Source organism: Moschus berezovskii, chromosome 21 (genome assembly GCF_049115385.1).
Source record: "Moschus berezovskii isolate FMDL1 chromosome 21, NW_MosBer_1.0, whole genome shotgun sequence".
NCBI lineage: Eukaryota > Metazoa > Chordata > Mammalia > Artiodactyla > Moschidae > Moschus > Moschus berezovskii.
This window is the reverse complement of record NC_142480.1, coordinates 14,906,310-14,918,648: the sequence shown is the minus strand read 5'-3', so window position 1 is coordinate 14,918,648 and position 12,339 is coordinate 14,906,310. Positions and strand designations below refer to the sequence as shown.

Below are 12,339 nucleotides of genomic sequence, written 5' to 3'. Positions count from 1 at the left end.
CAGACCCACAAACAATTTTTAAGAGAAGTTTTAAAGTTCTCTTTTATTTTTAACAGTCTGCAGTTCTGTCAGTGGTAAATAAAAAGATTGCTGTGTTGTGTGACTGATTCAGTGATGACTGTTTCCCAGTAGAAAGATTGATTCTGGTTGAAGAGAAAGGCTTCTCTTCTAGAATGCGAAAAGAAGGGTGCTTTTCTGAAACAAATGCAGTCAGCACCATCTGCCCCTTCTTCTGTAAGCACTTGTCAGGCCCTTGGTGGTTTTCTATGGGGCAAAGATGTTGGAGAATAATGCCTTATAAATGTTCATTTCTGGGACAGGGATTCTGGTTCTATCAAAGAGATTTTGTTGCAGAGAAAGTACATAAGCTAAACTTGAATTCAAAATCTAATCAATGCTAGTTTGCTATGAAAACATAATAAGAACACAATGATCAAATTTGGAACTTGTGTATATCCTGATATAAATGAAAAGGGCTCTAATTTTAAGTGTTTGTAACTTTGGGGTTTCTGTGATGGCTCAGCAATAAACAATCTGCCTATAATGCAAGCGAGTGAAAAAGTTGGCTTAAAACTCAACATTCAGAAAACTAAGATCATGGCTTCTGGTCCCATCACTTCATGGGAAATAGATGGGGAAACAGTGGAAACAGTGACAGACTTTCTTTTGGGGGGCTCCAAAATCACTGCAGATGGTGACTGCAGCCATGAAATTAACAGACGCTTGCTCCTTGGAAGAAAAGTTATGACCAAGCTAGATAGCATATTAAAAACCAGAGACATTACTCTGCCAACAAAGGTCCGTCTAGTCAAGGCTATGGTTTTTCCAGTAGTCACGTATGGATGTGACAGTTGGACTATAAAGAAAGCTGAGCACCAAAGAATTGATGCTTTTGAACTGTGGTGTTGGAGAGGATTCTTGAGAGTCCCTTGGACAGCAAGGAGATCCAACCAGTCCATCCTAAAGGAAATTGGTCCTGAATAATCACTGGAAGGACTGATGCTGAAGCTGAAACTCCCAGTATTTTGGCCACCTGATGCAAAGAACTGACTCGTTGGAAAAGACCCTGATGCTGGGAAAGATTGAAGGTGGGAAGAGAAGGGGACAACAGAGGATGAGACGGTTGGATGGCATCATCGACTTGATGGGCATGAGTTTGAGTAAACTCTGGGAGTTGGTGATGGACAGGGACACCTGGCGTGCTGCAGTCCATGGGGTCGCAAAGAGTTGGACACGACTGAGCGATTGAACTCAACTCACAATGCAGGAGATGCGGATTCCATCCCTGGGTTGGAAACATCCCCTGGAGAGGAAATGGCGGCCTGCTTCAGTATTCTTGACCTGGGAAATCCCATGGACAGAGGAGCCTTGCAGGCTACAATCCATGGGGTTGCAAAAGAGTCAGACATGACTTAGTGACTAACAACAACAACAGTATATCACTTTAAGAAAACCTAACCTCTTCTATATTCACGTGACTACATGGATCTTATATGTGAATTCTCACTTTTCCAATTCCTGAAGCTATTTGTAGTACCTCTTATTTATTTATTTTTTTTTTGAAAATAAAAAGCAATTTCTCTTTCATTTTGTGATAAAGGAAAACATTCCGTTCTCTGGAATGATAAAAGATCAAAAAAAAAACTGCCTGGTTGTAACCCAGTCTGGTCTGTTTCACCCTATGCCCGTGTTCTTATTATAGCTGTGAACATTTATCTCCAGGAACTGCTAGTATCCTTTATGGCAGCCTCTGGCTACACTGTGCCTTATAACCCCTGAGCGCAAGCTTCCTACCACATTTTTTGCTTAATTCTTCTATGATATCTACTGCCACCAGAGCCTGACCACCCAGAAAGGCTAGTCATCATGATCTCTAGTCAGCTGTTAGCTGCAGTTCCCCCTTGTAGAAGAAGAAGAATGCCTTTATAGAAAAACTAGAGCTTTCTTGAAAGACAAGCCGTATCTGTAAATAGCCTCTTGGTGAACATCGTCTAACTTCCCATGTTGGAGATCAGATTTGTGTTTTTAATGAATTGCCATGCGAGAGAGGAGAAGGGTTGTTAGAAGGAGGACTGAGGTCATTTTATTTATTCAGTAAATAGTTACCCTCTGTTCAAAGAACTGTGCTAGGAAATGAAATGCAAAGATGGATGAAGTGTGAGCCCTTGCTTCATGAAGCTGTTGGTCTAGTGAGGGAACAAATAATCAAAAATTCAATTCCAGCACTAAACAGAGATGCTATCAAAGCAGCAGAGGGGAGCTATTAATTCTCGAGAGTTAGAAAGGGCTTTGCAGGGAAAAGATGCTTGAGTTGGGTCCTGCAGGAAGAGTGGGCATTTGTCACAAGCATGAGCACACAGTTATAAGCAGAACACACTCAGAGTCATGGAGGTGCGAGATAGAAATAAGGCACATTCAGGGAACTGTTGATTAATTTGGAAATGAGGATGTGACGTTGAAAGCAGTGAAAGATAATTTTGGCGAGAGGGTAAGGGCCAGAATACAGAAGTCACTGTATGCTATGTGGAGGAGTTTAGATATTATTCTTGAGTAAGAGGAAGCCACCAAAAGGACTTAAGCCAGAAGTTACAAGGTTAGAACTGAGTTGTTGAAAAATCTCTAGTGACAGTGTGGAAGAATACCCAGTTTGTAAAATCTGAGCCACTTGGAAAATTAAAACATTATCACATTTTAAAAGGTCAGGACTCAAAATCTGTCTCTGCAGTCAGATTTTCCTCTCATGGAAACACTACTTTGATGGGAAATTATTTAAGCAAAAATAATGCCATTAATAAAGGATAATGTCTTCCTCCGGTTTCAGGCTGTGAGCTGAAAAGCTGACTTCTCTTTGTTGATTTCAGGATCACCATCCATCTCAGCAGGGCCAAGGTGGGTCACATGGAATCTACCTCAGGGCCTTCTGCACGGGGCTGGATTCAGTTTTGCAGCCTTACCGCCAAGCACTGCTTGATTTGGAACAAGAGGTGAGAAGAGACACAGGAAGCCACACCTCTGGGACTGCAGATGAGGGCACGTTTGGCCTGATCTTAAATGCCCTCTGATATGGTCAGGTAGCTAAGAGTGAGCTGTTTTTTGCATGGCTGGAGGGTAAGTTTGCTCTCTGTGACTGCCCAAACCATGGTCAGAGTGGCAGGTTCCTAAGTGAGTTTAGAAGAGCCCTTGCTTTGGTTTTGTTATCATCGGAAAATCAGAATTAATTATCTTCTGTAAATGATCAATTCTCAGTACCCTAAAATGAACCCTAAGCCTACTCTCAGATTCCCTTAAAGTTTTCACAGATGAGATATACTCAAGATATTATATACGGAGCCCTAATCGCAGTGTTTTTTGTTGCAGTTCCTGGCTGACCCCCATCTCTCCATATCACACGTCAATTACTCCTTAGATCAGGTAACAAAATGCTTTGGGATCTGTTGATATCATTGGAATACTATAACTCAGGATATTATTTTTGAGAACTTTTTTCCTTCTGGTTTCAGAGTCCAGCATTTGTTATTTCATGTTTTCCTAGATCAGAACTGTTTGAAGAGTTCCACATTTAATGAAAACTTACTGTCTGATGTTAATGCTCTAGATTGGCCTCAGTATTAACGATTATGCGCCTCAGACATGGGAACTGCGTGTGTCTGCCGTTCTCTTTCTGTCTACAGCCAACCCCCACATCAGATAGCTTTAGGATCTTGGCTGTTCTGTGGTATTGCCATCTTTATGATAAATGGGACGGGTCAGAAGCAAAGGCGTTTCCTGGGTTAACTTGTTTCCCTTGTGTTTGAATATATACCATCCTAATCATTCTCTACTTTGCAGTTCCAGCTCCTTTTCCCCTCTGTGATGGTTGTAGTAGAACAAATTAAAAGTCAGAAGGTGAGTCCTTTTTCCTTTTGCTGAGGTAAGCACCAAGGACATAATCATAATTCATTTTCCTTTACATTCCTTTTTGAAGACCCTAGTTTTCAGTAGTTTTTATTTATTTGTTCATTTATTCAGCGATATCTGCTTGGGTATCATGCTAAGTATCAGCAAAGCAAAAATAAGTTATGACCCTGCCCTTAAGTACCTCCTGGTCCAAAAGCTGGGGGAAATAGTAACAGATGTCCCCAAGAATCCTGCTGGTTACGAGGATACAGCAATGGATACTTGAAGGTGAGAGTTTTTTACACTAAGGATCCAGAACTTTTAGATATGAAACTTGAGGAGAAGCAGAAAGTTAATTCTTAGAAATAAGGTAATAGATTTATTATTAGGGTGCTGGCAGCTTTCTGAGCATTGTTAAGTCATTGGGTGAAACCCAGCTGTTCATTAGTTAAATATGCCTGTTGTCACAAGTTTTTATCATATGCATTGAGAAGAGGGTCTCCAGTGTCCAGAGAATGTCTTTTCTGAGTAGGATTAATAATTCTGAGATGCTTTGAGATTTTACATTAGAAGAATCTGCTGGTTCATAATTGGATCAGAAAGGACAAATGGATTAAATGTTTAGTTAATTCCTGTTTTTTAGCTGATATATTTGTGCCATGAATATATGAGTTAATTTGCCAGATTGCTACTTCATTTTTTTTTTTTTCTGTATGCATCTAGAAACTTACACTCTGCTGCATTCATTCTGTGGCAGGAAAGTCAGTGGGGACGGTGCTCTCTGACCCTGCAAAGCTGGTTGCCCTCATCAAATAACATCAAGCTTTTATTGTGCACTTGTTGTATACCAGGCACTGTGTGAAGTGCTTCACGTATATTATCAGGGTCAATGTCCTAAGGAATCAAATAGGTTAAGGAATGTAATTAGAGTCACACATGCATGCATGCCTACATGCTCAGTCACATCCAACTCTTTGCAACCCCGTAGACTGTAGCCCGCCAGGCTCCTCTGTCCATGAAATTTCCCAGGCACAAATACTGTAGTGGGTTGCCATTTCCTCCTCCAGGGGATCTTCCCAAACCCAGGGATCAAACCTGTGTCTCTTGCTTTTCCTACATTGGCAGTCAGATTTTTTTACCTCTGCACCACCTGGGAAGCCCTTTAGGGTCATACAGAAGGTAATAAATGGTACAACTAGGCTATAAACCCAGTGATGTGCTCTTAACTACTCTACTACCTTTAACTCTACTCGAGTTAAGTACTCTAGAGTACCTAACTATTCTCTCCCAAAGCAAGAGGGGACCTTCTAGGTAAATAGGGTTAGCATAAGAGTCCATGCATAGCTGCATGTCTCAGTTGACTCTGAGCTTCCAATGGCCACAAGAAGGAGAGTGAAAAATGAGTAGAGGGACTGCAGATGGGTGAACCTGCCTTCCTGCCAGGGAGGTGGTAGGAAGCTACGTGCCAAGGCTCTAAATAAATGAGGCTGTGGGTGAGAACAGGCGACTGCACACAGGCACATGGGGGTCCTTTCAGAGTGATGGAAATGTTATAAATCTGGATCATGTTGATGGTTGCACAGTGCTGTAAATTTACTAAAAATTGTTGAAAGAACACTTAGATTAATTTTATGGTGTATAAAGTATATCTCAGTAAAGCTATTTAAAAAAATAGAGGCAAGAAAAGTGTGTACCTTATAAGTAGTTTGAATTAGGCCTTAATCTGAAGTAAAGAGCTTTCTTTACCTCTTTTCTTGGAATTTCGAAATGATTCTGGTTTCCTTAGTGCAGCAGTTCTCAAACTTCATTGTGCGTTAGAATCACCTGGAGCTGATTGTTAAAAGCACATCGCTGGGCCCCACCCCAGAGATCCTGATTGAGCAGGTCTGGAACAAGGTCCAATAATTTGTAGCTCTTAGAAGTTTCCAGGTGATGCAGATGCTGCTGGGGGATGGTGTGGGCTGGGGAAGGACAGGGAGGTGGAGGGTCCATACTTAAGAACAACTATTGTGATGTTGTGATTTATAATAAGAAAACTAGATTTGGTCTTTGTCTCATTTCTGGCGCAGAGCTGCTAAAACTCAGAATTTCCTAAGTAATAAGAGCAATAAAGGCATCTTGATATGCGTAACAAACCCCTATTTACCACACCTAAGCTTGTTAACCTGGCGTGCTGTGATTCATGGGGTCGCAAAGAGTTGGACACGACTGAGCGACTGAACTGAACTGAACTGAACTAAAGCTTGTTAACCACGTGATTTTGGGAAAACACCGAAATATGGGCTGGTTGCCAGGGGAACCAACCCTGTGATTGGAAGTTTAGAACTTGCAGTCCCATGTTTCCCACCTGACCTTTGACGAGAACAGAGGGCAGAGAGCTGGGAAGGCTCCATAAAAACCCTAAAGGATGGAGTTTGGAGAGCTTCCAGACTGGTGAACCAGAGTGCTTCTGTGTGCCACCGTGCCCCACAGAAGCTCGTTTGTTCGGGACCTCGCTGTATGTATCCTTTCATCTGGGTGTCGATTCACATCCTGGCGTATCCTTCCTAATCAGGAATCTCGTGGATAAATGGAGAAGGCACTGGCACCCCACTCCAGTGCTCTTGCCTGGAAAATCCCATGGACAGAGGAGCCTGGTGGGCTGCAGTCCATAGGGTATGAAGAGTTGGACACGACTGAGTGACTTCACTTTCACTTTTCACTTTCATGCATTGGAGAAGGCAATGGCAACCCACTCTAGTGTTTTTGCCTGGAGAATCCCAGGGATGGGGGAGCCTGGTGGGCTGCCATCTATGGGGTCGCACAGAGTCGGACCCGACTGAAGCGACCTAGCAGCTGCAGCAGCAGCAGTGAATAAATGGGTGTCCTGAGTTCTGTGAGCTGCTCTAGCAAATTAGCGGAACCCAGGGATTGAGTTGAGTTGTAGGACCCCCAGCTGGTGTCAGAGAGTTGCTTGGTGATGTGGGGGAGCCCCCCGCCCCACCTCTACACACACTGTAATTGGAGTCAGAATTGGAACTATGCATAGATCTTAGGCGATTATCCTCATTCTCCGTGGATTTTGCCCTCTGGATTAAACAGAATATGAGATTGTGTTATATGAACTGTTAAAATGGAATTCAGCTTGACAAGGCTATATTTTCCACAGATTCATGGTTGTCAAATCCTGGAAACAGTATACAAACACAGCTGTGGAGGTTTGCCTCCTGTTCGCAGTGCACTAGAAAAGTAAGTCGTGGCTTCACTGGGGTAGGGAGGGGGGAGTGTGTGGAGTCAGTCAAGTGACCTGACTTCTTGGCCCAAGTTCTGTTTCCAGGTTATCTTGGGTTTCCCTCTGGGGACAGTTATGACCAGGATGCAAAAGCCCTGTGAGTACAGGAGCCTATGTAAGACTTACGGTGACTCAGAAACCACAGAAAGGGGATTCTAAGGTGTTGCGTGTCCAGGCTAGGATCTAGCTGCCTAGATGACCTTGAGGCAGTCCTTCATTTTTGGATCATATTATCCTTGGAGAATTTCCATTAAATATTCCAGATTATGCTTAGCTGTGTCTAAACATGTATATTTTGAGTAGCTTTATAATCCTCTTAAGAATTTTACTCTAACAAAATTATCCAAAAGAAGAAAATAACCATATACACAATCCTTATTCATTGCAATGTTGTCTGCTATATTAAGAAATGAGAAAATTACCAGCAATAGAATGCTGAATAAAGATATATTCACTTGATAGACTATAAAGCAATTAAAATTACAGATTCTGAAACAACATGTAAAAATATTTTTATAATACTAACTGAAAAAAGGATACAAAATTATATATATCTTATGACTGCAACTATTAAATAAATGTGGAACATGATCAAGGCTTCCTGTAGAATGTTGCACAGTCTGGATTTTTCTGGTTATTTCCTCATGATTAGATTCAGATTGAACATGCTTGGCAAGGATGCTGCCTAGGTCATATTATTTCCTGTTGCAGCGTATCAGAATGCACACAAAGCAAGCTTGTCCCATTACTGGTGTAAAGGTTCATCACTAGGTTTAGGTGTTTTCCACCAGATCTGTTTTAGAGGAACATTTTCCGCTTTGTCATTGATATGTTTTCTGAGGTATGATCCCTTGAGACTGTGTGACTATCCCGTTCTCCAACAATCTTTCTGCCTTTTGTAGGATAATACTTTTTCAGGTATATCTGCCTCTCACATACTGGATCTACTCTCCTTATGTGACTCCAACAAAAATAAAAATTTACTTAATACCATGTTAGCCAAAAAGAGACTCCTATAAGTCCATTTAATTTTAACAGGAATCATCCATTTTGAAACTTATTTTACTCCAAAGGAGGGGAGAAAGTGTGCCTCTTCTAAAAGACGATCGAAACCTTTACTGAGCATTTCAGACTTCAGTATATAGGCTACAAGTTTGGAAATTTAACTGCTTAGTTCATCCGCAGAGATTGAAGTTAAAATAGCACAATTATTTTTACCTTAATTGGTCCTTTCCCTTCTGACTGACCAAACTCTCAGGCCTCTGTTTATCCTGTAGCAGTTCAAAGCACGCCCTCTGTGCTGTGGTCCTCTGAGGGAACTTCTAAGGCTCCTGCTGTCCTCTCCACTCAGGATCCTGGCCGTGTGTCATGGAGTCATGTATAAGCAGCTCTCAGCCTGGATGTTACATGGACTCCTCCTGGATCAGCACGAAGAGTTCTTTATCAAACAGGGTCCATCTTCCGGGAATGTCAGCGCCCAGCCAGAAGAGGATGAGGAGGATCTGGGCATTGGGGGACTGACAGGAAAACAACTGAGAGAACTCCAGGACTTGGTGAGAGCCCAGCAAGAAGCCTAGCCTGCTCCTGCCAGAAGCTGGACAAGCTGACAGCTAGATGACCTTCCAGTGACTTGCCCCCAGCTCATCATGGCCTGGGCACATTCCATAAACTCTGTAGACATAGACAGTTGGCTTAGCTTAATACTTAAACTTAATGCCTAACAGTGTGAGACTCTAAAGTAGAAAATACATTTGTGAAATTCCTTTGTTTCCCCTTTTCCTGGTATATGCTTTGAGGAGAGTAAGAATAAGTCTTGTCCCTTTAGATAGTCTTGTTGGTACCCAGAGCTTTTACATTGCAGGTTAGTTTTGATTAGGCTGCCCAAAGCCCTGTGTTGTTCTTATCCATTCATTTATCCTGTTACATTTTATTGAATGCCTATTATATGCCAGGCACAACTGTTTAGGTGCCACAACTTCATAAACAAACAAAATGTAGTAGTCCCTGTCCTTAAAGAGCTTACAGTTAGTGGAAGACACATTACAGTATCCTAAGTGCTCTGGACGAGTGAGTGTGGGTATTCTGGGAACATGGACTTAGAGTAACTAGAGTGGAATATGTCTTAAGTGCAAAGAGTTTGGGAGAAGGACTTCCCCGGTGGTTCAGTTGTTAAGACTGAGTTTCCAGTGTAGGGGGTGGAGGTTTGATCCCTAGTCAGGGAACTTAGATCCCATATGCCACATGGCCAAAAAAAAATTCCAGGCAGAGGGAAGGACTGTAGAGTACAGAGGCCATGAGGGACATGGGTCATTTGGGAAACAATTAGTAATTCAATTGGGATGGTCAAGTAAATAAAGACTGAAACAGAGACTGTAAGGGACAGTTGGAGGTGATGTGGGAAGTGGCAGTGAAGCTTTTGAGATGAGCAGAGGTAAGATCATGAAAGCCCTGGTAAATGATGGGAAAGAATCTGGACTTACGCCTGAAAAGAGCTGGAAACCACGAAGAATTTTAGGCAACAGGTTAACACACCTCTGTATGTTACTTTAGACTTTATGACAGATCACTCTAGAAGCTGCGGGAAAACGTTTTTTAAAAACTTAAGATTAGCAGCAAGTACAATAGTTAGGAGAATGGGACATTATATATGCTCAGTTACTTCAGTCGTGTCCTACTCTTTTCGACCCCCATGGACTGTAGCCTACAAGGCTTCTCTGTCCATGGGATTCTCCAGGCAAGAATACTGGAGTGGGTTGCCATTTCCTTCTCCAGGGGAGCTTCCCGACCCAGGGATCGAACCCGGGTCTCCAGCGTCTCCTGCATGGCAAGCAGATTCTTTACCGTTTGAGCCATCACTGAAGCCTGTTGGGGACATTAGCTGAAAAATAATGCTGGCCTGCACCAAGGATGGGACAGTAAATATGGTGAAGAAGAAAGAGGCCTCAGCGACATTTAGGAGGTGGGACAGGCAGGTTGTGATTGACTGGCTAAGGGTCCAGAGGGAAGCATCAGGGATGATGCCCAAGTCTCTGCCTTTAGTGATAGGCGAGTGGGTGATGATAAGGAATGTGGGTTGCTGATGGGAGAGGGTGGGGGGAGAAGATGGCATCTAACTCTGGACACACTGAGATACTTGTAGGAAATGACCAGTGGGCTGAGCCTGGAGCTGATGAGAGCAGTCTGGCTTAAAGTTTTGGGAGTTATCAGCATATGAAAGTTTTTAATCTGAGGTCCACGGGTGGCTTCAGAGGTTCTGTGAAGTGTATGTTTCCATATTCTTCTGGAAGATCCATCGTTTTTATACTTCCAGAGAGTCCTGTGATGCAGAAAGATTAAAAATACCTGTTATGATCAGTTCAGCCTCAGAAGATGTGATTGTTTAGGAAAAGTGTGGAGAGTGAGAGGAAAAAAGGGTCTTGGGTGGTGCCCTGAAGCACAGCAGCAGCCAAGGCCAAAATTGAAAGGGTGGATAGCAGAGATCAAAGTCAGGAGAATGGAGCTTGGGGTTCCTTATCCATACCCCAAGGGTCAAATTAGCAGCAAGTCAGGGACCTGGTTGGTTAGACGGCAAGAATTTGGGGCTTCACGGGCTAGATTAGTGGTTTTCACACTGTAGAGTGCCCAGAATCACCTGAAGAGCTTATTAAAACATGGACTGCTGGGCCTCACCCCCCAGGTTTTCTGTAGCTCTGGGGACGGGCTAAAATTTTGCATTTCTAACAAGCTCCCACGTGAGGCCAATGGTGCTGGCCCAGGAGCCAGTTTATGAGAACCACATGGCTATATGACTCAGGCCTCTGTAAAGAGCTGGGCAGAGCAGACATGCACAAGATAGTAGATCACAGATGTGCAGACCTGGAAACAAACAGATCAGTTATTCCATGGTACAAACAAGAAGACTGAGTTCCAGAAAATACTGCACAAGTTTTTACACAGTAGTCAAGGCAGAGTGAGAATGAACATCCTAATGTTAATAAAATCACTGTTATTTCCACCATGCTGTCTTTCTGCCTAAAAATGGAATGTCTTTCTCTCGCACTGGTGATTTAATAATTATGCAAGTTCAGATTTAAAGTCCCTGCTTCCAGAAACTGTAAATCGTGGGTTGGGAGAGCTGCCAGATATTCCCTTGTTTCCCCTTTCTCACTTCATTCGTTATCTCTGATGTGGGTTTTTTCCTTGCCCAGCGCCTGATAGAGGAGGAGAACATGCTGGCACCATCTCTAAAACAATTTTCTCTGCGAGTGGAGATTCTGCCGTCCTATATTCCAGTGAGGGTTGCTGAAAAAATCCTCTTTGTGGGAGAATCTGTCCAGATGTTCGAAAATCAAAATGTAAACCTGACCAGGAAAGGTAGGAATATCCTTGCCTGGGTACCCCCATTCTCAAGGGCATATTTGACATCATGCTGGACCCAAAGTTGGCCTGGGCAGAGTGGGAGGCTAGGGACCTTCATGTTGTGAGATTCTAGCATAGCCAGGAGTTACATGCTTGCCTGAGAAGGAGGTGAAGGAGCGGCAGCCCCGGGGAGAAAGCCCCTCGCCTGTGTGGGTTTCCTGTCTCCGGTTCACCATGAGTGATTTCCTGTCCTACAGGATCCATTCTGAAGAACCAGGAGGACACTTTTGCAGCAGAGTTGCATCGTCTCAAGCAGCAGCCCCTCTTCAGCCTGGTGGACTTTGAGCAGGTGGTAGATCGTATTCGCAGTACTGTGGCCGAGGTTGGTCTTTCTCAATATATATATAGTTTAGTTTATTTATTTAATTGACTTCACTCGGTCGTCATTGAGGTGCACGAGTTCTTCATTGCTGCACTTGGGCTCTCTAGCAGCGATGAGCAGGGACTACTTTCTTGTGCAGCACAGGCTCTGAGGCTCTTGGGATTCCGTAGTTGGGGCTACTTAGGGGCACACAACTGCTTAGGGGCTTAGCTGCCCTGAGGCCTGTGGTGTCCTAGTTCCCTGCCTCGGTAGGTGGGTTCTTAACCACGGGGCCACCAGGGAAGTCCCTCTTAATATATTTTCTCTGGAAGAAAATAGACTAGTTTCCTAGAAATTGAGTACTTGATTTGTTTCCTCTTGGTGTGATTGGAACTTAACTTAGAGGGAAGTGTTTGAGAGAGTTGAAGGGCAGGAAGTAGAAAATAAAAGCATTCTGTTTCAGTAATAGAGGCAGAACTGCCTTAGCCTTTTC

The 12,339-nt window shown here is 43.2% G+C and overlaps 1 protein-coding gene across 4 annotated transcripts in view; it reads left to right on the top strand.

Annotated features, from left to right (window-relative positions):
• The window catches only part of TUBGCP4 (tubulin gamma complex component 4), a 49,877-nt gene that overhangs the window by 6,611 nt on the left and 30,927 nt on the right, over nt 1–12,339 (top strand). For 3 of the 4 annotated variants that reach the window (XM_055418349.2, XM_088829468.1, XM_055418353.2), the window contains exons 3-9: nt 2,862–2,984; nt 3,358–3,411; nt 3,829–3,885; nt 7,025–7,104; nt 8,499–8,700; nt 11,335–11,500; nt 11,743–11,867. In XM_055418349.2, coding sequence (XP_055274324.1) covers nt 2,862–2,984; nt 3,358–3,411; nt 3,829–3,885; nt 7,025–7,104; nt 8,499–8,700; nt 11,335–11,500; nt 11,743–11,867 — 807 coding nt within the window. The remainder of the gene's footprint in view (nt 1–2,861; nt 2,985–3,357; nt 3,412–3,828; nt 3,886–7,024; nt 7,105–8,498; nt 8,701–11,334; nt 11,501–11,742; nt 11,868–12,339) is intronic. The other variant, XM_055418351.2, reaches the window with a different exon arrangement.